Source organism: Bufo bufo, chromosome 5 (assembly GCF_905171765.1).
Source record: "Bufo bufo chromosome 5, aBufBuf1.1, whole genome shotgun sequence".
Lineage (NCBI taxonomy): Eukaryota > Metazoa > Chordata > Amphibia > Anura > Bufonidae > Bufo > Bufo bufo.
Window position 1 is genome coordinate 241,830,456 of NC_053393.1, and position 27,845 is coordinate 241,858,300.

The following is a 27,845-nucleotide window of genomic DNA, read 5'->3' on the forward strand; positions in this document are numbered from 1 at the left end:
GATGCTCCAACATGCTGATAAAAGCATTGTTCATCACCAAATTGCTCCTGAATCGTTGGTAGAAGTTGCTCTTGGAGGATGTGTTTTTAGGCAAAATTGTGAGTGAGCCCACTCCCTTAAAGAGGACCTTTCACTAGAATAAAACATCTAAACTAATTATACAGACATGGAGAGTGGCGAACAGGGATCTCCCTGCACTTACTGTTATACCTGGGCGCCGCTCCGTTCGCCCGGTATAGCCTCCGGTATCTTCATAGTTAGGCTCCACCCAGGGGAACCTGCCGGTGTCTCATCCTCCCATGCTGTAGCGCTGGCCAATCGCAGCGCTCAGCTCATAGCCTGAGAGGCTTTTTTTTCTCTCAGGCTATGAGCTGAGCGCTGCGATTGGCCAGCGCTACAGCATGGGAGAATGAGACGCCGGCAGGTTCCCCTGGGTGGAGCCTAACTATGAAGATGCCGGAGCCTATACCAGGCGAACGGAGCGGCGCCCAGGTATAACAGTAAGTGCAGGGAGATCCCTGGGCGCCGCTCTACATGTCTGTATAGTTAGTTTAGATGTTTTATTCTAGTGAAAGGTCCTCTTTAAATGGGAAGCAACTCCACACATGAATGGTCTCAGGATGCCTTACTGTTGGCATGACACAGGACTAATGATAGAACTCATATTTTCTTCTTCAGACATCATTTTCAAATGTATAAGAAAATGGTATACCATCCGTGGGTGATATGAGACAAAAGCGCTGGTATACACAATCAAAATCGGGGCCGCGCTGCTGCTGGTAGGTGAGCTAGGAGGACGCCGCGATTTAAAAGGACAGCATCACTAGAAGAACAACATGGAAACTCACCAATAGTGAGCGATACAGCGGATCATCAACCAAGGGACCATTTTTGGATGAAAGATAAGGTAGTTACGGCATTATTATTATCAATACTAACCTTGCTCTTACCGCTTTATCTCTGTACTCCCAGAACAAACACTTGCATTTCTTTATGCTCCTGTCACCCCCATCATCCGATTATACGCCCAGATCCAAATAAATATATAAATTCACCCTTGCAGCACCAACTTTCAAAACCAACCGTACAGTTATTTAGGCTGGCACTGACTGATAGTGCCAACTTAAAGGATTAACTGTTTTGATTGTCTATACCAGCGCTTTTGTCTCATATCACCCACGGGTGGTATACCATTTTCTTATACACTTACCTAAGGAGAACAATAGCTCCTTGTTAGACAGTAAGCAGCTGGATCTTCCTATAAGGTATATTTACACATCCAAACAATAGGAGCGAAGGGGGGTCTTTTACTATCATTTTCAAATGTCCTAAGCAGTCGGAAGGTGGTGTGGTCTGAGAAAAGAACTTTACTTCGGTCCTCCTCAGTCCAATTCCTTTACTTTCTGGTGTCCTTGGGGTTTTCCTTGGAGAGAAGTGGCTTCTTTGCTGCCCTTCTTTACACCATGCCATCCTCCAAAAGCCTTCACTCACTGTGAGTGCAGATCCACTCACAGTTGCCTTATGCCATTCTTGAGCAAGCTCAGGTGGTGAACCGTTCCAGGAGCTGAAACCTCTTTAGGAAACTGTCCTGGCACTTGGACTTTCTTGGGCACCCTGTAGCTTTCTTTATATCAATTGAGCCTTTCCTTGAAGTTCTGGATGATCCAATAAAAAATTTACTTAGGAACAATCTTAAAAGCATTAGTGTCCTTGCCTGTGAAGCCCTTTTGATGTGAAACAATGATGACTGTACAAGTTTCCTTGAAGGTAACCATGGTTAACAGAAGAAGACAATGATTTCAAGCACATCTCCCCCTTTAAAGTAACCGGTCTGTTCTTTTAATTCAATTATTATGACAGGTTGATATTAGCTTTCCCCAGAGCTAATAAGATCACTGAAATTGTGTTAGCAGGATATTTTGTGGCAAGGAAGAAATGAAGAAATGTATTGAAACTTTTTATTTTTCAATGCAAGTTATAACTTTGTTCATTTTCATGGCAAAGAATGACTTTGCAATTAATTGCAATTCATCCGATCACTCTTCATAGCAATCTAAAGAAAATGCAAATTGCCACCATAAAAAACTGAAGCAGCAAAATCTGCGAAAACCAAAATTTGAGTCAGTTTCAAAACTTTTGGCCAGGACTATAGAAATTTTCCAATTTTCTTATAGCAAGTGTACTTCTACCGGCGCCACCTATAGACTAATAGACTATTTTCTACTGAATTAAAAAAAGTCTTCAATGTGAGATATTTATAAATTTATGTGAGTCTGCAGTCAGAATCTCATTTAGAGTATGCTCCCATGGAATACATAATGAATTGGTGACAAAACTCACATGAGTCAGATGTGGATTTGTTGCAGATTTTGCTGAGGGCTTGCATTGCAAAGGGTGAAATTTGCTGCATAAATTGACATGCTATGGGTTTAAAATGGCTGCTAATGTTAAACTTTGCAGATTTTCTAGAAAATCCAGTGTCTCTATCCCATGAGAGCATACCCTTTTATGAAACAGTATATAATGTAAAATTGGGGATTTTTGCATTGTACAGCACCTTATAATCTTTATTTGGGATTCTGACAAAATACCTCTGTAAATTCATCAGGGACTGGAAAATTCAGCGTCAGTGGTAATTGTGCTCTGGGTTTAATTAAATTGTGCTGTATTAGTATGTTTTCATATACTAATCCAAAGTGTAGCTGCAAATTAGAATGATGTCTACTCTGGGTTAGGACTGCTGGGTAGATTTTCTGAGTGACTGAAAAAACACCTTTCTATGTAAAAAAATAAAGCATTATCCTTCACATTTTTAAACAATGTAAACCACAAAGTTGCTTAAAATGCAAATAACGTTCAATGTGCTCTGCAAAAAAAATGAAAGGTGACAGGTTCCCTTTAAGGAGAACTATAAATAACATTTTGTAATACACTTTCAAGTAGTATTATACTACATAATTCTCCCCAAATATGTCATACATCAACTCAAGAGCTGTTACATAATACAAGTCAACTGTCTACTGATTCAAGATATCCTACTACAAAATCAACATGGCTCAGTCCATGTTAAATTATAGCTCAACAACCCATAGAAACTATTCTCTTTTATGAGTAAAGGTATATGATTTTTCAACAGCAATGTTTTTTTTTGTTAAGTTTTTTCATCATAAAAATATACCTGCTGGAGATATCATTCCAATTATTCAGTACTGTTTTAATATGTTATAGGTGAACATTAAAAGAAAGCAACGAGTCAATAGCATAGGTTATATTTCTATAACCAAAGACTCTCATACTAGTAGCAGAATGGGCACCAAAGCAAAAAATAAAAATAGAGCTGCCACTAGTGCTGGTTCTTAGTATAACAGCCCATAGCACATACCCTACGGAGGAGAATATACCAAGTACAGAACACTTGTATAAACACTTGTTCCCGATTACTCGCTAGTGTAAATGTGCTGCTTATCACCCAACAAACATTTGCAGAAACAAAAATCCACAAATGTCGACAGCACATCGTCCTGTGTGAACAGGAATATGCTGCTGACTAACAAAGACACTTTAAGGGATGAATTATCATACTAACTATCATTGATATTTCTCATAGAGTAGCAACCATTTCTATATGCACTTGAAGCTAAACTAGTGGGCAATTATCAGGAATGAACTTCCTCATTCCCAATCATTGCCTGCTTTGTCAACCCATGTAACAGGGCCCTTAGTTAGAGCTGGACCGCTCATCTCATGTGTCCCACAGCTGTTGTGATATACTCTATGTGCATCCCTGTTACTCTATTATCTGTAGTGTTACAATCACTAGCTAAATGTCATTAGTTGTTGTTGGATTTGTAGGTTAGTAACCTTATAAAATTACTGCATACAATGCATATTCTAAACAGTGAAAACACAAGAAAACATTTTCAGGTTAGTGGAAGTGCAATTATCACCTTAAAGAATCGAATTACTTTTATTTACTTCGGCCCCCATAAAGATTTGGCTATTGTAGGCCAAACATGCAAGATGGGACCAGATGACAATCTAAGTCTATGGTCTCCCAACTCTTTCTTGATACATGTAAGGTGATGTAAGGTGAAAAAAAAAAGGAATTTCAAACAGGGGCGTATATAGAAATCATTGGGCCCCATAGCAAGAATCTGAATTAGGCCCCCCTAACCCCGCCCACTATCCTGGCCCATCCCACCTCCTTCCCTGGCTCCTCCCCTGCCACCCCCCCCATTTGCCAATAAAGAAATGTATACATGACCTACCGAAAACATTAGGGACACTGGCGTAATTAGAAATGACTGGACCCCACAGGAAATTTTTGAACGGGCCCCACATCAAATTTTTTAATGGGCCCTCCCAGTTGTCTGGCACCTCTGACCGGCAGAGACCCTTGACTTCTTCCCTAATGCAGTACAATTATCGTACAAAAGACAATAGACAGTGTTAAAATATCATATTACAGTATACATATATTTCCATGACTTGTCTATTAGACAATAATTGTACTGTATTAGGGAAAAAGTCAAGGGTCTCTGCCGGTCAGAGGTGCCATTCCTAAATTTGCTGTGGGACCCATTCAAAAATTTCCTGTGGGCCCAGTCATTTCTAATTACGCCAGTGAAACTTAATGATCTGGGTTGGAAAGATAGTGACTGGGGGCTGGGGCAGTCTTACTGTGTGGGCGGTCTGGTAGTGGCACAGGTCCGGACTGGCTGCAGTGTGACTGTTTGGCTGGTGACACTGGGGAGGTGGGCAGCACAAGTCACTCAACTTCTTCCACGCTGGGTGCGCGCCTGCTGCCTGCCAGTGAAACACTGGGCCAATCAGCAGCAGGATCTTTGCACACTCCTAATACTGATTGGCCCATTGTGTGAAGCTATGCAGGCGCACGAGCCGAGGGAGCGCGCAGACAGGCTAGGTACTAGGCAGTGCGCAGAGCCCGTGAGAACTCGGGAAGGGGGGGCGCTGGGAGCTGGACCGCCTCTGCCCCAAGCTGAGCCTGCAGTAAGTGCAGTTGCAGAGGGCGCGGCCTTCCGTGCACTTAGGGCCCTCCTGTGCCGCAGGCCCCATAGCAGTGGCGTGCCCTGCCTTTATTGGCGGTACACCACTGATTTCAAAGCTATCACTCGTCCCTATACTGTCTAGTGGTTTGCCAGCAGCAAATCGTTATTAGATAGCACGATCTTTTACCAGCAAGCTTTGATTCTTATGCATGCTTAAAAATCAGAATTGCCCGATGAACGAGCGTTTGCTCATTCATTGGGCGATCGGCAGCAGTATTACACTGCAAGATGATTGCCAACGAGCATTCATATAATAGAGCCTTTAAGCTACCACTGAACAAACAATTTTCTAGTGAACAACTGTTATGCAAACACAGCCATACATACCCATGTTAACCCACATTAACTATAACAGTCATTCAAAATAGTCAAAATGGCCATACATGCTCAACAACACCATGCAAAGGAAGAACAATCTTTCTGTGAACGTTCTAAAAGGCTCGTTCATTATTAAAAGGGGTTGTCCCACGAAAACTATTCTACGGTTTTCAAACCAGCACCTGGATCTGAACACTTTTGTAATTGTATGTAATTAAAAATTTAGCATAGTCACTGAGTTAATCAATAAAATGTATCTGTATAGTGCCACCTGCTGTTTGTTCTTTCTCTTATTTCTTTGACCTGCTCACTGAGAAGGCCACACATGTTCAGTTTCATCCTTCAACTGCCTCCTGAGCTGGGATAGGGAGAGCTGAGACACGCCCCCTTAGCTGCAGCAGAAAGACACTCCCCTTGAGCATTCAGCTTGATATAAATCTAGCAGAGCAATGAATATGGAGATCTCTGGATCCATGTGAGGTACAGGTCTGGTTCTAGGTTTGTTAGCAAGAGGTTATCATGTACTGTATAATGTCTGATTTTCATTTTTTACATAAGTCATGGGATAACCCCTTTAAGTTTCATCTGATACCGGTCATTTTGGTTGAAAAAGTCCTTTTTGATCAACTTTAGAGTAAAATGCATGACTGCCTTTACTGCCTTTATCCTTTTTACTATCAGATAAATGTTTCCTTCTAGTCCTGAATTTCTAAAAAATGGACTACATTGTTTGGCTTCCTAAAAACAATTTACTGTTTTTTATTTCTCCAAGCTGAGAAACATAATGAATGTGTACTTTCTAGGCATGCTACTGTATATTGTTTTGTACAAACGGATGATGACCAAAATCCATAAGACTTAAATGTGAAGTCCTGAGCTTTTGCTTCAAGTTTAGGAATTGTTAAAACTCCGGAAGGTTTTTTTGATCTATAAAGAAAAATAAACACTTTTATTAGAGAGCCACAGAACCATTAAACATTCTCCAGCAATAAGACATGCAACTAACTGCTCAGGACTCCTAGATCGTATTCTCACCAAATTCTCAACATTCTGTCTCAAGGACCCAAGTATTAACCCCCATCTAGATTACAACTAAACTCTGAAATTTTGACTTTGTCACTCCTGATCTTCCTATGATATGGAAAACAAGAACAATTGTGCAGTACAATGAAGACTTATATAGACGCGCAGGGGTGCACCTAGCCTTTCTGCTGCCCGAGACGAAAACTGAAACGGCGTAATTACGCCCCTGAGTATAATGGAGATGGAAGAAAGACTACTAAACAATCATTAACATCTCCTATTGATACTGAAAAAGCAACCAGTAGCGTACATCACCAAGCATCCATATACGCATATGATCCATAAATTGCTGACTTATTTTAGGGAAAAATCCTCTTCACTAGTGTTGATCGAGCATGCTCGGCCGAACACCAGTTTGGTTCGAGAATCTCGATGCTCGGCACATGGCGGTATTCGGCCGAGTCTCTTTCCCGCACGTTTCTTGTCTGCTACGTAATGTAATGCCGTAGCCATGTTGATTACTGGAATTACAGTGATTGGCTGGCAGGAACGCATCATCGGGTGCTATATAGCACCCGATGACGCGTGTTTGGCTCAGTCTTAGTCAGGGAGAGCTGTGCTGAGGAAGGGACAGACAATGTAGGGAGTGATATAGGAATATTTTTATTAGAAAAACTTTTCAGAGACCCAAAAGTCCTTTTAAGGACTATTGTGTGTGGCAGCATCAATATATATTTTTAGCGCAACCTGCGCTAAATTGCTAAAACTTTACAGACCCAAAAGTCTTTTTAAGGAATATTGTTGTATATGGCAGCAGCAATATCTGTTTTTAGCGCAAACTGCTAAATAGCTAAAACTTTACAGACCCAAAAGTCCTTTTAAGGACTGTTGTGTGTGGCAGCAATATCTATTTTTAGCGCATCCTGCGCTAAATAGCGTGCAATATTTAGGCCGCTGCAGACAACATTATCTGCACTACATCTCCTGTGTAAAGTGTACGCATCCAAAAAATATCTGTGACCTCCAGTGTACTTTTTCTGTAGACTGTGTCTGCTGCGGACAGTGACATTACCAATGCCACATCTCCAGTGTAACATGTGCACTTAAAAAATGTATCTGTGACATACAGTGTACTTTTTCAATAGACGGTGTCCGCTTCTAACAGTGAAATTACCAGGGCCACATCTGCAGTGTAACATGTGAACTTAAAAAATGTATCTGTGACATTCAGTGTACTTTTTCAATAGATGGTGTCCGATTCTGACAGTGACATTACCAGTGCCACATCTGCAGTGTAACATGTGTGCTGAAAAATGTATCTGTAACATACAGTGTACTTTTTCAATAGACGGTGTACGTTTCTGACAGTGACATTACCAGTGCCACATCTGCAGTGTAATGTGTGCGCATCCAAAATGTATCTGTGAGATACAGTGTACTTTTTCAATAGACGGTGTCCGCTTCTAACAGTGACATTACCAGTGTCACATCTCCAGTGTAACGTGTGCGCATCCAAAAAATGTCTGTGACATACAGTATACTTTTTCAATAGATTGTGTCCGCTTCTAACAGTGACATTACCAGTGTCACATCTCCAGTGTAACGTGTGCGCTGAAAACATTTATCTGTGACATACAGTGTACTTTTGTGCGGACGACAAAAGAATAGTAGTTTGCAACCTGTGCCGTACAAAAATCATCCGGGACGTGAACACTAGCAATCTCACCAACACCAGCATTATCCGCCACATGACATCCAAGCACTGTAATAAGTGGGACAAATGCCTGGGATCCACAATCTGTTTCTGCGGGTCACACCACTGCCTCCTCTTCCCTTGTGTTACGTGCTGGCCAATCCCCTGTCGAATGCGCAGGCCCGGATGCCTCCCGCCCTGCACCTGGACTTTCGCAAGCACCATCAGCGACCACATCCACTTCCGTGTCCCAGCGCAGCATCCAAATATCCATACTCCAGCCCTTTGAACGCAAGCGCAAATACCCAGCCACTCACCCACAGTCCATAGCACTAAATGTGCAGCTTTCCAAATTAATGGCCCGGGAAATGTTGCTATTTAGGCTTGTGGACACTGAGGCCTTCCGCAGCCTGATGTCGGTGGCCGTCCCACGTTACACAGTCCCCAGCTGCCACTATTTTTCAAAGTGTGCCATGCCCACCTTACACCATGTGTCCCGTAACATCACACGTGCCCTGACCAACGCAGTTACTGGGAAGGTCCACTTAACCACGGACACACGGACAAGTGCATTCGTCGAGGGATGCTACATTTCCATGAAGGCACACTAGGTAAACGTTGTGGATGCCTGGGATGGCACAGGTGCTACCGACTCCAAGGATTGCGGGCCCTTCGTCAATCAGGTTTTCCGCCAGCACCTACGTTAGTGGTTCCAACCCCCACTTCTCCCCCCCCCGGCTCCTCCTCCACTTCCACCTCCGAATTATCCTTGTGCAGCACCAATCAGCCATCAGTCGGTAGCTGGAAGCAGTGTAGCACTGCAGTGGGGAAGTGGCAACAGGCCGTGCTGAAGCTGATATGCTTAGGGGAAAAACAACACACCACCGCAGAGCTGTGGCAGGGGGTAAGATACCAGACTGAGCTGTGGCTCTCGCCACTTAACCTACAACCAGGCATGGTTGTGTCTGATAATGGCCGTAACTTGGTGGCGGCTTTGGAGCTCGGCAAGCTCAGACACATCCCATGCCTAGCCCACGTGTTCAACTTAGTGGTTCAGCGGTTTCTCAAAACCTACCCCAATTTGCCTGAGCTACTGGTGAAGGTGCGCTGCGTGTGTGCACATTTCCACAAGTCATCGACAACTTCAGCCGGTCTGTCAATGCTGCAGCAGTGCTTGAAATTGCCAGCTCACTGGCTGTTGTGCGACATGAGCACGCGCTGGAACTCCACGTTCCACATGTTGGCCATGCTTTGTGAGCAGTAGAGGGCAGCAGTGGAGAACTAGCTGCAACATGGTTGTCGCCTTTCCAGTCAGCTTCCGCTATTCACAAGTGAGGAGTGGGCATGGATGTCTGACCTCTGTGAGGTTTTAAGAAACATTGAGGAATCAACACAGATGGTGAGCGGCGATAACACTATTATCAGCGTAACCATCCCACTACTGTGTCTACTCAAACGCTCGCTGCTCACAATTAAGGACAATGCTTTGCATGTGGAAGAGGTGGAAATGGGGGAAGACATTACACAGGGTGATAGCCAGACCACCCTCAGTTCGTCTTCTCAGCGCGAATTGGACGATTTAAAGGAGGAGGAGGTACAGGAGACGGCTGCCTCTGCTACAGAGGGTAGTACCCATGGAAGTTGAATTCCATCTGTTCTGCGTGATTGGGCAGAAGAGGAGGAAGAGGATGAGGAGATTGATAGTCATCCTCCTGATGACGACAGCGAAGTCTGCTGATACTCTGGCACACATGGCTGACTTCATGTTAGGCTGCCTTTCTAGTGACCCGCGCATTATACGCATTTTAGACAACACAGATTACTGATTGTTAACCCTTCTCAACCCCCGCTACAAAGAGAACTTCTCATCTCTCATTACTCTGGTGGAGAGGACGAGCAAAACGGTACAATACCAGAATACCCTTGTTGAAAAATTGCTACAAAAATTTCCATCTGACAACGCTGGCGGCAGAGTCCGTAGTTCCTTGGGCAACCAAGGAGGGGAGACAAGGGGAACACATAGCAGTTCCAACAGAGGCAAGACAACACTCTCCAAAGCCTGGGACAGTTTCATGACACCCCTCCAGCACCCTCACCCTGTTGCGCGGCCTAGTGTCACAAGGAGGGAAAAATTTTGGAAGATGGTGAAGGAGTACATAGCAGACCACGTCAGCGTCCTTAATGATCCCTCAGTGCCTTACAACTACTGAGTGTCCAAGCTGGACATGTGACACGAACTGACGCTCTACGCCTTGGAGGGGCTGGCCTGCCCTGCCTCCAGCGTTTTGTCTGAGCGGGTATTTAGTGCTGCTGGTGGCATTATAACAGATAAGCGTATCCGCCTGTCAATGCTGACATGCTGACTCTTATAAAAATGAACAAGGCCTGGATTGACCATGACTTCTCGACTCCACCAGAGGAAAGCTGATGAACATAAAGGCACTTTAAATGTGTTGTTTATAATGTACTGAATACACTGTATTCCCATCCACCACTACCACTACAAAAAAGGGTATATGCTTGAATCTTGCTTTTCTCCTCCTCCTCTTCCATCAAATGAACATGCTTATTCGTCGCATATAATGCCCTCGCATATGTTTTACAGGTTCAGCTCACCTGTACGCCCTTGCATATAATGTTTTACAGGGTCAGCTCACCTGCAGGCCCTCACCTACAATCTTTTACAGGGTCAGCTCACCTGCAGGCGCTCGCATATAATTTTTTAGAGGGTCAGCTCACGTACATGCCCTCACCTACAATCTTTTACAGGGTCAGCTCACCTTCAGGCCCTTGCATATAATTTTTTAGATGATCAGCTCACCTGCAGGCCCTCGTATATAATTTTTTAGAGGGTCAGCTCACCAGCTGGCCCTCACCTACAATCTTTTACAGGGTCAGCTCACCTGCAGGCCCTCGCATATAATGTTTTACAGGGTCAGCTCACCTGCAGGCCCTTGTATATAATGTTTTACAGGGTCAGCTCACCTGCAGGCTCTCGCATATAATTAGTTTTTGAGGTCAGCTCACTAGCACGCTCTCACCTACAATCTTTTACAGGGTCAGCTCTCCTGTAGGCCCTCACCTACAATCTTTTACAGGGTCATCTCACCTGCAGGCCCTCACTTACAATCTATTACAGGGTCAGCTCACCTGCAGGCCCTCGCATATAATGTTTTACAGGGTCAGTTCACCTGCAAGCCCTCACATACAATGTTTTACAGGGTCAACTCACCTGCAGGCCCTCGCATATAATGTTTTACAGGGTCAGCTCATCTGCAGGCTCCTGCATATAATTTTTTAGAGGGTCAGCTCACCAGCAGGCCCTCACCGACAATCTTTTACAGGGTCAGCACACCTGCAGGCCCTCGCCTACAATCTATTACAGGGTCATCTCACCATCAGGCCATCAATTATAATTTTTCAAGGGTGTATGATGCCCTCCTTTATGTGTAATAAAGGGTGTATTGGAGTGCCGGTTCCTTGTAATTTTTGGCAGCCCTTTCACTTAGTGCATAGGCTTTATGAGTGTAGGAGTCCCACTAGCTGAACAATTGTACCACAGTGTGAATGAGGCCTTCCTTTATGTGATATACAAGTTGTATCGGAGTGCCTGTTCATTGTAATTTTTGGCAGCACTTGCACTTTATATACAATAAAATTTACAAAAAATAATGTTTCCTAACAATTTTTACTCTAAAATCGATTTTATCTTCAGTTTTGTGCGTATTATTGTCAGTCTGTAAAAGTGGCGTACTACTCGGACAACATCGTTCCCAGCAGCGACCTGGGAGTCCAAGATGCATCCAGACATCCTCCCCATGCTGTTCCTGAACCATTTCAGTGGTGTTTCTATCAATTTCTGACCTTTTACTATGAACCAGGTTTAATGCTCGGGTTCTCCCATTGACTTACATTGTGCTCGAGATGTTCAGCCCGATTACCCAAGCACTTTGGTGCTCGATCAACACTAATCTTCACCACCTTAAAGGCTATGAACACATTTGGGGGCAATTTTTGTTTATCATTGTATTTTACTTATTTGGGGCTAAAATAAAAAAATATATATATATACTGTATATTTTTATTTTTTATTTTATTTAGTCATTACTAGAAAAAAACATTTTTTTATAATTTTTTTTTATCAGTTTCTGTTATGTAGTATTAACTTGCAATCTGCCTTCCGATTAGAGCGGGGCTCATATCAGTTACCATGACAGGTTGGGCCTTCTGAAGGTTCCCAGGCCTGTCATTATTAACTTCCTGCAAAGCCATTTGTGAGGCACAGATCATCAGCCAGTGTCTAAGAATCCATTAGACTGTAATAGTATTGTATTGTGGTATATGAGGAAAGGGAACAGAAGACTGCAAGTTCCAGTCCTCTAAGCAGACTAAAAGTGTTCACTTTTGCTGCCTAATATATTTCTGGATAGCTGCCACTGTTATGAAATAAACTATATTTTGGCTGTTTAGAGTAATATATAATGTACATTATAAAAAATAAGCCCTCATATGGCTATGTGAACGGAAAACTGAAAAAGTTATGGTTTTTGTTGAAAAAATAATAATACAAGAATGAAAAAGGGCCCAGTTCTTAAGGGGTTTTGTTTGCCCATTTTTCATGCTTCGAAAACATCAACTTCACAAACTGTTTACATTTGCTGCCTAATATATCCCACCTCTTGACAGCTGCCATTGTTAACCGATAGGGTACATATAATGTAAATTTTTTAGGTATAGCTTATTTTATAACTTACATTTTGTAAAATAGTGCTTAGGTCAATCCTTTGTGACTGAGTCTTGGAGTCTTCCTTGTTTATTGGGGTACCTTGATCTTCTTTGTGAACTGAACAAGGTGAAGTAGATGGTAAACTGTGGGCCCTATGTAGACTTCTATAGCGTTCTGTAAGGACTCTATCTTGTTCCAAGTTATAAAACTCAAGCTCTGAGTAAAGTCTTGATTGTTCTTCCAGAACCTCTTCAAGTTGCTGAAGCAGAAAAAAAATGAAGAAACATGGTCAATTTCCTAAATAATATACCGTAAAATGTTTGCAATATATTGTGTAGTAAGTATACAGAATACAGTTTTTTATTTTACACTAAATGGAGATTTCTATTCTAAATATGGCAAAAATGTTAGACTGCCTTGTATCTCCCATAGCAATGAATAGAGACTCATATTTATCAGATATTTATTGCATATCCTGTGAAAGCAATATATGTCTACATTGGGAATACCTCTTTAACTATTTGGCAACTAGAGGACTCTAATAAAAAAATTCTTTATAGTTCATCATCAGGTTGTGAAGGGTGGTAGAGAAAGAATTACTTAAAGGGGTTTTCCCCTTCTTTACCCAGGCAGCCCCTCTGAGTGGAGGATCGGAGCATTTCATGCTCCGATCCTCTCCCTTGCCTTGCGCTGCATTGAGCAGCACAAGGGCTGTTTTCTTTATATTTTTACACTGCTAGACTAGGATATTTTTACACTGTTTTATAGGCTAGGGCAGAGCTAAAGCCTGCCCATTAGTGACATCACCTGGCTCACTGCTAGACAGAAGCCTCCACTTAGCATTCCCATGGTGAGACCCGGTATGTCACCAGATTTAGCGCAGGGCAAGGGAGAGCATCAGAGCATGAAAATGCTCCAATCCTCCACTCAGAGGGGGTGTCTGGGCGAAGACAGCGTTATGTCCGGGTTCAGCTTTGTACCCAGAAAACCCCCTTAAGAGTTTTCTGGGTACACCCTTGCAAATTTACCCACCGAATGAGAATTTACTTGCGCTTCGTAGTAACGAATCACATTTTTCCTAAAATGGCTGCTGCACGTGTGAGGACATGGAGAAAGGAAGTCTGTGAATACGGGATCTCCCATACTGACATGCAGCCAATCAGCAGACAGCCAGCCCTGCGATGTCACAGCCATATAAATACGGCAGCCATCTTAGATTCTGCCATTCACCAGTGTACTTAAAGGGGTATTCTCATCTTATTGATCCTATTTTATTAAATTATATACCCCCCAGTGAAATTTTTTCAAAATATATTTAATTAAAAAAAAACTACTCTTTTCTTTAAATTCTTCTTATTCAAATACATTGTTGATCTGCGCTGCCGATGGATACGGCCACCGCTCACCGGCCGTATCCATGGGCCGCGCTTGCGCAGAAGAACTCCAGCATCCAGCGCGAACGAGCACTGCTCCGGGCGGGCGGCCAGATCTATATTCCTTTGTGCCGCGTCTGAAACAGAGCCGCGCATGCGCAGCTCCATTCTAAACGCGGCACAAATAATTATAGATCAGCGCATAGGAGGAGGGGAGCTGTCCGGTCTTTAAGAGTTCAGCAGCGCAGCCCGGATCTCCTCAGTGAATGGTGAGGAGATCGGGGCTGCGCTGCTGTGTATAACTGTCCCCCCCTTCTTTTGATTTCAGGATGGCTGAGCGGAACCCACCATCGGGCGCTGCACTGCTGTGTCAGCCCCGATGGTTCTAAGTCTGATCATGCTCCCCCAACAAAATCATTGGTGGCAGCGGCAGTTCCGATCGGAGTCCCGGCAGTGTAATGCTGGGGCTCCGATCGGTAGCCATGGCAGCCAGGATGCTACTGAAGTCCTGGCTGCCATGGTGCGCCCTCCCCCCCATCATTGGTGGCAGCGGCAGTTCCGATCGGAGTCCCAGCAGTGTAATGCTGATGGAGGCACAATGGGGCTGATGGAGGCACAATGGGGCTGATGCAACTTGTAACTTGTCACTGGTCTGTGCGGCGCATTGCTATAAGCATAAGCAATGTGCCGCACAGACCAGTGAGTTACAAGAAGAAGGAGCGTCGGGCGGCCACAGCGCAGGTAAGTATCTGGAGGCACTTGGGGGGCAGATGGAGGCACTTGGGGGGCAGATGGAGGCACAATGGGGGCAGATGGAGGCACAATGGGGGCAGATGGAGGCACAATGGGGCTGATGGAGGCACAATGGGGGCAGATGGATGCACAATGGGAGCATATGGAGGCACAATGGGGGCAGATGGAGGCACTATGGGGGCTGATGGAGGCACTATGGGGGCTGATGGAGGCACTATAGGGGGTGATGGAGGCACTATGGGGGCTGATGGAGGCACAATGGGGGCAGATGGAGGCACAATGGGGCAGATAGAGGCACAATAGGGCAGATGGAGGCACAATGGGGCTGATCGAGGCACTATGGGGGCTGATGGAGGCACTATGGGGGCTGATGGAGGCACTATGGGGGCTGATGGAGGCACTATGGGGGCAGATGAAGGCACTATGGGGGCAGATGGAGGCACTATGGGGGCAGTTGGAGGCATATTGGGGGCTGTTTGAGGCATATTGGGGGCTTATGGAGGCATATGGGGGCTTATGGAGGCATATGGGGGCTGTTTGAGGCATATGGGGGGCTGATGGATGTAGCAGAGCTGAACATGCTGCTGGTCAGCCATAGTTCTAGTGGGGAAGGGAATAGACAGATGTAGCAGAGCTGTATATGTGGCGGGTCAGCATCAATGCTGGTGGAAGAGAGAAACTGATGTAGCAGAGCTGTATATGTGGCGGGTCAGCATCAATGCTGGTGGAAGAGAGAAACTGATGTAGCAGAGCTGTATATGTGGCGGGTCAGCATCAATGCTGGTGGAAGAGAGAAACTGATGTAGCAGAGCTGAATACGCTGCTGTTCAGACACAGTTCTAATCGGGAAGGGAATAGACAGATGTAGCAGAGCTGAATATGTGGCGGGTCAGTATCAATGCTGGTGGAAGAGAGAATTTGATGTTGCAGTGCTGAATAAGCTGCTGTTCAGCCACAGTACTAATGGGGAAGGGAATAGACAGAAGTAACAGAGCTGTATATGTGGTGGGTCAGCATCAATGATGATGGAAGAGAGAAACAGATGTAGCAGAGCTGTATATGAGACTGTTCAGTCACAGTGCTGGTTGAAGAGATAAACAGACACATGAAGCTGAGCTGTATATGCATCTATACAGATACATGGTGTAAGGTTTATACACAACTGGAGTACAGCTGTAATGGAAAAATATCTGCATCAGTGCTGGTGGGTGGGGGATGATAATGTTTTATGGGAGACAAAAGCACAGATTATACGTTTACTAGCTGACAAGCTTTTGAGCTAATGTATAATATGGAATTATATTTTTTGATAAACAAAATGGGTTTGTAAGAGATCAGACAGAGATTTTGTCTGTAAGGGTCCATTTACACGTCCGCAAATGGGTCCGCATCCGTTCCACAATTTTGCGGAACAGGTGAGGACTCATTCATTCTCTATGGAGACAGAAAGGATGCGGACAGCACACAGTGTGCTATCCGCATCCGCATTTGCGGAGCGCGGCCCCGATCTTCCAGTCCGCAGCACCGCAAAAGATAGAACATGTCCTATTCTTGTCCGCAGCTGCAATTTGCGGGTCCGCAACACACCACGGACGTGTGAATGGACCCTAAAACTGTGCAGAACAGCCACGTGTTACTGTACACTGAGTTCACTTATCACAGCTCTCTGAGTGAGGATTCCACAGCAGGGGGGAGGGGACTCACAGACACTGCAGGCTGTCAGACTGATAAGTCATACTCTTCACATGAACTAGCACGCAGGACTCAGCTCTCAGTGTGATGTCATAAGGAAGCGTGGCCGGCCTTCACTCTAGCTGCCTAAGCCCGCCCAGCCTTAGCTGCAGAAAACCAGGAAGTGAATAGATAGCTGGTAGCAGGTGAGGATGAAGTAGCAAGATGAGAATACCCCTTTAAAAGAGGGAGAGGGTGTCTGTAGGCACTAGGGACAGTGATAGAAAAATCATTTACAAGTTCAGGGAAAGATTATTCAAGGTGTAGGGAAAGGATAGGGAGGAATCATTCCACTGCATTTCTGTTGAACAGGGTTCAATAGGGGAGGTTACAGCCTGGGTAATAGGAACAATCAGATTACACTTTGCTGCACTGACTGGCGATACAAATTGCCATTATACTGCTCTGTAATTCCAGCAAACCTGTACTTATTAGGGTGCAAGTGCTGTTTGATACAGGCATTAACAGGGTTTATTACAAGGAAATATTTCTATGTTTTATTTGCCCTTGTGTGGTGCAGTTATATGTTCTAAAGCATTTTTTGGCTTTTATTAGTGGGAAAAAAATGGATTATTAGCCGTTGTGTGGTGAAGTGCGAAAATTACAGCCCTTTTTGTCGTGTATTAGGGGCAAAAGTAAAATACATTTGCCGCTAAGCAGTGCAGTGAGATATTTTACAGCCCACTTTGCCTTGTATTAGTGGTGAAATACAAATATATTCGCCGTTCATAGTTGTACTTATCTGTTCAATAGCTTTTTGTGTAAAAATAGATACAAATTAGGGCCTAATTGCCGTTCATCTGTGCAGTGAGATATTTTACAGCCCAGTTTGCCATGTATTACTGGCGAAATACAAATATAATCGCCTTTAATAGTTGTACTTATCTGTTGAAAAGCCTTTTGTGTAAAAATAGAATAAAATTAGGGCTTAACTGCCGTTCAGCGGTGCAGTGAGATATTTTAGAGCCCAGTACATGTACGGCGCTGGGCGGGTGTTTAAAGATGCCGTGGTAATGCCGATCACGGATATTTAACACCTCAAATGCCGTGGTCAATCCTGACCACGGCATCTGAGCGCGCTAAAACCGAAACTGCACACTTTCAGTTATGCTCCGGCTCCCCCGTGTGGCGATCGGAGTACCTGGAGCGTGTATGCAGCAACCCCTGTCTTTATGAATGACAGGAGGCAGCTGCATAGTATTTCCTATAGAGCCCTTGCCTGTAATAGGGCTCCATAAAAAAGTTGTAAAATCATCATAGATTCCAATGCAAGTGCATTTGAGTCTATGATAATAGCAATCAGATAAATGCATGTTATATTTCATTATGGAAACTATAAAATAATTTAAAAAAATAAATAAAAATAAATAAAAATCAACCGCCTTTTCCAAAAAAATAAAATTAAAGAACTAAATGTTTCTGGCGCAGGCAGAGGTCGCAGCAGGGTAAGGGGCTGTGGCAGCAAGGGTCACTTCGAGAGGCCTGAGCTCCCAGTGTCAGCTAGCAGTCGTGTCATGACCAGCAACCCAGCGGTTATTGAATGGTTGACTCGATCTTCGACTTCATCGCAACTTACTTAAGACACCCCCAGCTAAGAGTCAGTGGGTTTGCCAGTCACAACCCTTAGTTGGCATGGCCCTGTGCCCTTACCTGTCCTCAACCTGCCTGTGTCCTTTTCTGTTCCCTCACCACGAGAAAAATTATATGCTGTAGGCTCTGATCCACTTTTTACCGAGGAAGAGCTACTAGAGAACGGTCAGCAGCTACTGCCCAGCCAAGATGTGGAGAAGACATCCACCGCTTCCTCTGCTAGGCGGGCAAGTAGTGATGAGGAGAGTGGCATGGGAGCTGGTGTTGAGAGCGGTCAGGCTCCTGACCCAGAGATGGTTGAGGAGGACACTAGTGACGTGCTGACACTACTCAATGATGATTATGTAGCTGAAGGCACTTGGGAGCCAGGTGACGAAGGGGCTTCATCATCATCTAGAGAAGAGGGTGTCAGCTTGCCCGTGAGCCAGCAAGTCGCTAGCGTGGGTGGGAGTCAGCAGGGTGGCAGCAGTGGGAGGTCGGGAGCCAAACACGCCGTGGTTAGACCACCTGCTTCACGGGAGCCCACCTGCCCAGGAAGTAGCGGTGCAGGGTCTTAAGAAGGTAGCAGCGGTAGCAGTCAGTCAGTGCGTAGTGTTGGGGGTAAAATCACCAAGAGACAACAATATGCGACTGCGTGCACTCATCCAACGGCGTAGAAGCTGAACGTGCTCCTGTCCAAGTTGCTGGTGCTGCAGTCCCTTCCTTTCCAAGTGGTGGACTCTGCACATTTCAGATAACTGATGGCTTGTGCCGAGCTGAGGTGGAGAGTCCCAAGCCATCATTTCTTTGCCAAAAAGGCAGTACCAGCCCTGCACACACATGTAGAACAGAAGGTGGGCCAGTCCTTGAGCCTGTCAGTGTCTGCCAAAGTGCATGGCAGCACCGACATGTGTAGCTGTAAATACTGTCAGAAACAATACATGTCCTTTACGGCCCACTGGGTGAATGTGGATCCTGCACATCTACACCAGCAACTTGGCCAGGTGACGCCGCTTTTGCCTCCACGTTGCCACGTCGTTGGTCCAGCAACAATGTCCGCCTCTGCCTCCTCATCCTCCACCGTGTCCTCAGCCTCCACTGTGGTGTCCCTCCAGCATACCACATGTGCAGGTCACGGCGGTGTCACACTGTTCTGCACCTCGTTTGCCTGGGCAAACGGAGTCACACAGGGGAGGAACTGCTCCATGTCCTTCAGCAAGAAATCGAATTGGAACCATGGTGACCAACAATGGAAGATTATTGTGTAGGCACTGCGTCAAGGAGGGCTGAGCCATGCGCATGTGTTCAATCTGGACAGGGCACATATGTTCAATCTAGTTGTCAAGCGGTTCCTGAAGTCTTCCACCCATCTGCAAGACATCTTAAAAATGGCCAGGAAACTTTGCATGCACTTCAGCCACTCATATACCGCTAAGCACACCCTCCTTGAGCTGCAGCGGCAGAACAGCATCCCCCAACATAGGCTGATATGCGATGTTTCCACCCGTTGGAATTCCACCCTCCATATGATGGACCGACTGTATGAACAAAGAAAGGCCATCAACGATTTCTTGCTGATCAAAGCGTACAGGAGTACTCCCCTGTGTTACTTCGATGTCAGCCAGTGGCAGCTAATGCGTGACACCTGCCGTTTGCTCAGGCCCTTTGAGGAGTCCACGTTATTTGTCAGTTGCCAGGACTAGAGGATGAACAATGTCATTCCACTGCTTCATGTCCTGGAACAGATGCTGGTAAATATGGCTGGTCAGGGGACTGGAGACGTGGCGCCTAGATCTCACGGCCACATGAGCCCTGTGGGGCTGAACTGGAGGAGAAGGACATTGGAGCACAAGCAATGTCTAGCAAAATGGGTGGTTTTGCTACACAGGTGACAGAAGAGCAGGAGCAGAAGGAGCAAGAGGGAGATGAGGAAGACTAGGCAGATGACCAGACACATCGTGGCAGGATGCAGTGGAGATGGAGGAAGGGAGTCCCTCCGAGGCACTTGCGCAAATGGCCCGCTGCATGTTCACTTGCTTGTGTAGTGACAGCCTAATTGTCACCATTCGGCAGAGGGATGACTTCTAGCTCTCCACCTTGTTGGACCCTCACTACCGGTCCAAAATGGGGGCCTTTTTTTACACCCACTGAGAAGGAGGACAAACTGAACTACTATAGAGACATCCTAGTCAGTTGGCTGCTGCCTATCTGTGCCATCGTTCATCCTCTCGCAGGTGTGACCGGGGGAGCCCTCTGTGCTCATGTTCCACTGCCATGGCTGCTGGGGAGGGTTGGGGTGGCAGGAGCAGTACCAGATCCATCAGCAGCAGCCTGAGTCTACAGTCGCTAATGAGCAGCTTTCTTCACTCGCCTAGTGAAGAAACTACTCACCAGAAGCAGCATCTAGACCTGGAGCAGAACCTGAACCGGCAGGTGGTGGCATAGTTGGAGTGCACCCTGCCAGCCGACCTTGAAGATCCGCTGGACTACTGGGCAGCCAAACTGGATTTGTGGCAGCAACTAGCCGAGTTTGCCCTGGAAAAGCTGTCCTGCACGGCCAGTAGTGTGGCATCAGAGCGGGTGTTTAGTGCGGCGGGGGCCATAGTTACCCCAAAAAGAACTCACCTGTCCACAATGTGGAGAGAGTGACTTTTGTCAAGATGAATTAGGCGTGGATTAGCCAGGATTTCCACCCACCAATTCCTGATGCATCAGTCTAGATCATCCATGGTGCCACACCAACACTTTGACAAAAGAGACTGGTTTCTTCTGGCTACTTGCCTTAGCTACTATTCAGATGCTGTCACTCGCCTGATGCCACACATCTGATGCCAAGTAGTGATGAGCGGCAGGGGCTATATTCTAATTAGTGATATTTCACGAACATTTAGGCGAATATTCATCATATATTCGCCAATATATGATAAAATCGGCAATGTAATATTTGCATAATGCACACAAAATACAGGTGTGGGTCACTTTTGCAACATTTTCCACGCTGCAAGAAGTTTCCTGAGACTGGAGAAAATGGTTGGCATGGCAGAACATTAAAAATGGCTTTATACTGTATGCAGTTAGAGTGCTCCAATATATTCACAATTGCGGCACTAATGATGTGAAGATTTTGGCACAATATGTGAAACTTCACATTCTAGAAGGTCTGCATGTATGTATGGACAGCAGAACCTATCACACTGCCTAACACACTGCACTGCAACAGCTACACTATATCAGGATATAACCTACATTGACTATCTCCCACTAAATATCTGTATTATATATATGTCATCTAACTATCTATCTAATGTAGTGTGGAAAACACAGAGCACAGCAAGGACACTGCTGTCTCTCTCAGAACTTTAAAAAACTGTAGAAAATGGCTGCTGGGGAGGTTCTTATATAGTACGGGGAAGGCAACTTTCCTATTGGTTGCTAGGAATGTTGCTAAGCTCAGACAAAGACATTGCAGCCTTCTCATTGGCCTACAAGCAAGAAGGGAGGTTACTGATGAAAAAAAATCTAGAATATTCTAAATTACAAATAAATGTCACTATATTCTAAATATTCGCAAATTCTCGAAGTGCCGATATTCGCGATAAATATTCATGATTTGAATATTCGTGCCCAACACTAATGCCAAGTGCTCCTTCTTTCACCCACCATCTCCAGTGGGTACTGGTATTGCCACCCACCTTCACACTATGTCACCTTGCCACTCTGTGACCTCCTCATGCTGCCGCCACCTTCACACTCTGTCATTGTGCCACTCTGTGGCCTCCTGATGCTGCCGCCACCTACAGACTCTGTGATTGGGCCACTCTGTGGTCTCTTCATGCTGCTCCTCCCTCCACTCTATGTCACCTTGCCACTCTGTGGCCTCCTGATTCTGCCACCACCTCCAGACTCTGTCATTGGGCCACCCTTTGGTCTCCTCATGCTGCTTCTACCTCCACTAACCTAGCCAATCTGTGGCTTCCTAATGCTGCCGCCACCACCATACTCTGTCTTTATGCCACTCTGTGGATTCCTGATGCTGCCACCACCTCCAAACCATGTCACTTTGCCACTCTGTGGCCTCTTCATGCTGCTTCTACCTCCGCTCACCTAGCCAATCTGTGGCCTCCTGATGCTGCCGCCACCACCACACTGTCATTATGCCACTCTGTGGCTTTCTGATGCTGCCACCACCTCCAAACTATGTCACCTTGCCACTCTGTGGCCTCCTGATGCTGCTCCTACCTCCACGCTATGTCACCTAGCCACTCTCTGGCCTACTGATGCTGCCGATACCACCACACTCTGTCATTATGCCACACTGTGGCTTCCTGATGCTGCCACCACCTCCAAACTATGTCACCTTGCCACTCTGTGGCCTCCTCATGCTGCTCCTACCTCCACGCTATGTTACCTAGCCACTCTGTGGCCTACTGATGCTGCTGCCACCTCCAAACTATGTCACCTTGCCACTCTGTGGTCTCCTCATACTGCAACCTCCACACTATGTCACCTTTCCACTCTGTGGCCTCCTCATGCTGCTGCCACCTCCACACTATGTCACCTTGCCACTCTGCGGTCTCCTGATGCTACCTCCACCTCCACACTATGTTACCTTGCCACTCTGTGGCCTCCTCATGCTTCTGCCACTTCCACACTCTGTCATTGTGCCACTCTGCGGCCTCCTGATGCTGCCACCACCTCCAGACTATCATTTGGCCACTCTGTGGTCTCCTCATGCTGCTTTCATGACCCTTCCTCTGATCTGTCAGAAGGAAGATAAAATGAGACGCACAACGGATCCTGTCTGTGTAGCAGCTGTAAAGCCTGTATGGTCCAATCAGAATTGGCCTGCGATTTGGTAGCCAAAAGCAGGAGTGGGTGCAAAACACCGAAGACTTGCAAATATTCAGTTCATGTGTCATCTCTGTTTTGGATCCACTCCTGTTTTTTTTGGCTTTAGCAATACTGATGGATTACTGACCAAATGCTGACTAAGTGAAGGTGGATGCTCCACAGACAGGATCAGTTTTTTTGGGGTTATTGTTCTGACGGATCAGAGGAAGGGCAAATTTAATCAGTGACATCAACACAAACTTACTGCTGACACCCTCTCCACTCTGTCGGGGGGCTCTACTTGTATACAACAGGTTCTGTAGACATCTATGTGGAATCAGCTGACAACTGTGTAAAAGGAGTGCACTTTTTGGCTCTAACATCAACCTTGAATTATGTGGTCAGTTTTGGCCCCGTTTCTGCAGCCAGGAAATAGCCATTTATTAACGTAATTCGTCCCGGGTTTTTTCGGTTCGAACCTTGAGTTATGTGGTCGGCGAATCGAATTTTTGAAAAACTCTGCCAGACCTCTGCCATAACTTTAATGGGGTCTGGCAGAGGTCTGATTGCAACCCAATAAATATGCCAAGAATTAGCTGTTCAAATATCACTGTGCGCAGCCAGCATTCTATTTGAGAACAGCCTGTTGGAAGATTGTGCTGCTAGTGTGAATCTAGCCTAACACACATGTATAATTTATATCCTCACTATGAACCTCATGCCATTATTCCTCCCTGTTGTTCTAAAAAGTCTTTTCAGGAGGTGAAGGTCTGCTTGATTTCACTTATATGATTTTTCTATAAATAGTCTTAATTCAAAATCTCCCATTGATTTTTGTGTACAGCTTCTATGCAGACTTGTTGGTCTCCATGGTAAAAGACTACAAACAAAACCTTTACAGTCTGGTCCTGCAGTAATATTTTCATCCATTTGTCGCTTACAGAATTTTTTGATAACCTACTAAATGTTTGCTAGAAAGAAATGGTTGATAGATGGAAAGGTGTAGGAATGTAGGATCAGGTTACCATTGATTTGTTTGTACTCTGTTACCATGGATACACATAGGTTACTACAGAAGCTGTAGACACAAATTGACCAGATATTTTTCATGAAATTAGCAAAATTCTTTTTTTTCCATCTTAGATTGTTCATTAAAAAAAGTAGTTGTACATAAATGTCACAAAATTCCATTATATAAAAATGCTAAGCAAATGAAGCATGCTCTAAAAATTGTGACTTCCAATTACATAATGTGAAAAAATGCTCTGAAAGTCCGATTCAGTACAGTGAAATATCTGTGTGCCCTAAATACTGAGAATCTTTTCACTCTGGACATACCATTGAAATGGTCTCCTTCACCTGATGCGCTCGTGCATCCAAATTAAATTCCAATTCCAGTGCTTCTTTCAAGACATTTTGACGTAACAAATGCAATCTTCTCATATTTTCTCTAGGGACAAATTAAAGTTTAATGAAACACACACTTGTTGTAGGTCAAAATAGCACAATAAGGAAGAAGAACAATAGAATACTATTATAATTGTTACCACAGTAGGCATGAACACAGACAATGAGCCCTAACTGGAACCCCGCCCGCTAGAGACGAGTGAAGTTTTGAAAAACTTGATTTGGCAACTTTGCTGAAGTTAGCGAAGACATTCAATTTGTTCCGAATGAATTTGTCATGAATCGCTATAAATCAGGTATGCCAAGGCCACTGTTCCTTACGATATGGCCACATGGTGCGGCCATGCTATGGACGGGTAGTGGCCATGCTGAGGTGAAAGACCCCACAGCTGCCTTTCATTTAATAATGAAAACCACACTGTATAGTCCTTCTTCATTATTAAAGGCCACGCGGCACCTTTAAACAGTAGCTGTTGCTGGGGTTTGTTTTGGGGTTTGGCTGTTTAGATGGGGGCACAAAATGCATATTATTGCGGTTCTGGCCTGCAAACTTCTGCTGGTTATTTGACAGTAAACAGAATATTAATCAGCAATGTCATACCCACAACCCAACGCTCCCCTGCCCTACAGGTGGGAGCCCTTCTTCTGCCATCTACTTTTCCTCCTTTTCCACATCATCTAATATCAAAGAAGATATGTAATCAGGAACATCCAGCTCCTCTTCTCTCTGTATCTTGCTAACTTTTCTAGGATATGGAGACTTTGAAGTAATATTTGGAAGAAGTAAAGCCAGCAAAAGGTGAGGATGGTCATTAAGACCCGGCCCCCCTAAGGGGTGTAGACTGGATGGTATTAGTTGTCATACTGGCACTGGAATAATAAAGGCTTCCATCTTATTGGTATTGAATTAAATACAGTTGCAAGAAAAAGTATGTGAACCCTTTGGAATGATATGGATATCTGCACAAATTGGTCATAAAATGTGATCTGATCTTCATCCAAGTCACAACAATAGACAATCACAGTCTGCTTAAAGCGAACCTTTCACCTCATTTTCACTTTATAAACTAGCAACAGTACCTTATAGATTATCTTGAGTGTGTTGTTATCCATGTTAGTGCCGCTTTCCTGGGCTCTTTATACTTCAAAAAATCGTCTTATAAACTTCACATTCGGTGCTCCAACAGTCATGCAACCAGTCAAGGGGGTAGCCCTTCCATCTCCTCTGGCCGTACCGCCCCTGCCCTAACCCCTCCTCTATGCTCCTTAACTGACAGCCGGCTCAGTCGCCGGGACGGCGCTTCTGAAACCTGCGCATGCGCCGTCCTCCTGATTCGCCGCGCGATCCCGTCTTTCTTGCTGACAATAGTGGAGCGCGCGCACGGGAGGGAGAGCAGACAGGAGAGCAGACAGGCCGGCATCGCGTAAGGCGCATGCGCGATTCTCTTACATGATCGCGCTTTTGTCAGCAAGAAAGACGGGATCGCGCGGCGAATCAGGAGGACGGCGCATGCGCAGGTTTCAGAAGCGCCGTCCCGGCGACTGAGCCGGCTGTCAGTTAAGGAGCATAGAGGAGGGGTTAGGGCAGGGGCGGTACGGCCAGAGGAGATGGATGTGAAGTTTATAAGACGATTTTTTGAAGTATAAAGAGCCCAGGAAAGCGGCACTAACATGGATAACAACACACTCAAGATAATCTATAAGGTACTGTTGCTAGTTTATAAAGTGAAAATGAGGTGAAAGGTTCGCTTTAAACTAATAACACACAAATAATTAAATGTTACCATGTTTTTATTGAACACACCATGTAAACATTCACAGTGCAGGTGGAAAAAGTATGTGAACCCTTGGATTTAATAACTGGTTGAACTTCCTTTGGCAGCAATAACTTCAACCAAACGTTTCCTGTAGTTGCAGATCAGACGTGCACAACGGTCAGGAGTAATTCTTGACCATTCCTCTTTACAGAACTTTTTTAGTTCTGCAATATTATTGGGATGTCTGGTGTGAATCGCTATCTTGAGGTCATGCAACAGCATCTCAATCGGGTTGAGGTCAGGACTCTGACTGGGCCACTCCAGAAGGCGTATTTTCTTCTGTTTAAGCCATTCTGTTGTTGATTTACTTCTAGGCTTTGGGTCGTTGTCCTGTTGCAACACCCATCTTCTGTTGAGCTTCAGCTGTTGGACAGATGGCCTTAAGTTCTCCTGCAAAATGTCTTCATAAACTTGGGAATTCATTTTTCCTTCGATGATAGCAATCCGTCCAGGCCCTGACGCAGCAAAGCAGCCCCAAACCATGATGCCCCCACCCCCATACTTCACAGTTGGGATGAGGTTTTGATGTTGGTGTGCTGTGCCTCTTTTTCTCCACACATAGTGTTGTGTGTTTCTTCCAAACAACTCAACTTTGGTTTCATCTGTCCACAGAATATTTTGCCAGTACTGCTGTGGAACATCCAGGTGCTCTTGTGCAAACTGTAAACATGCAGCAATGTTTTTTTTGGACAGCAGTGGCTTCCTCTGTGGTATCCTCCCATGAAATCCATTCTTGTTTAGTGTTTTACGTATCGTAGATTCGCTAACAGGGATGTTAGCATATGCCAGAGACTGTTGTAAGTCTTTAGCTGACACTCTAGGATTCTTCTTCACCTCATTGAGCAGTCTGTGCTGTGCTCTTGCAGTCATCTTTACAGTACGGCCACTCCTAGGGAGAGTAGCAGCAGTGCTGAACTTTCTCAATTTATAGACAATTTGTCTTACCTTTGACTTATGAACAGCAAGGCTTTTGGAGATACTTTTATAACCCTTTCCAGCTTTATGCAAGTCAACAATTCTTAATAGTGGGTCTTCTGGGAGCTCTTTTGTGCGAGGCATCATTCACATCAGGCAATGCTTCTTGTGAAAAGCAAACCCAGAACTGGTGTGTGTTTTTTATAGGGCAGGGCAGCTGTAACCAACACCTCCAATCTTATCTCATTGATTGGACTTCAGTTGGCTGACACCTCACTCCAATTAGCTCTTGGAGATGTCATTAGTCTAGGGGTTCACATACTTTTACCACCTGCACTGTGAATGTTTACATGGTGTGTTCAATAAAAACATGGTAACATTTAATTCTTTGTGTGTTATTAGTTTAAGCAGACGGTGATTGTCTATTGTTGTGACTTAGATGAAGATCAGATCACATTTTATGACCAATTTGTGCAGAAATCCATATAATTCCAAAGGGTTCACATACTTTTTCTTGCAACTGTATCTTAGTTTACGGTTGATGTAGGAATAAGTAACTGTAGAAATAAATAAAACTGACGTAGAATAAGTCTCCCTGCACGCTCCCTCTCCAATATTCTT

At 45.0% G+C, this 27,845-nt stretch overlaps 1 protein-coding gene across 1 annotated transcript in view; it reads right to left on the minus strand.

The window, feature by feature from the left end:
- Nucleotides 1-6,197: 6,197 nt before the first annotated feature.
- The window catches only part of ITPRID1 (ITPR interacting domain containing 1), a 262,177-nt gene continuing 240,529 nt past the window's right edge, over nucleotides 6,198-27,845 (minus strand). The window contains exons 12-14 of the mRNA XM_040433939.1: nucleotides 24,424-24,535; nucleotides 12,858-13,088; nucleotides 6,198-6,314 (exon numbers count right to left, since the gene is read on the minus strand). Coding sequence (XP_040289873.1) covers nucleotides 6,279-6,314; nucleotides 12,858-13,088; nucleotides 24,424-24,535 — 379 coding nt within the window. The 3' untranslated portion in view covers nucleotides 6,198-6,278. The remainder of the gene's footprint in view (nucleotides 6,315-12,857; nucleotides 13,089-24,423; nucleotides 24,536-27,845) is intronic.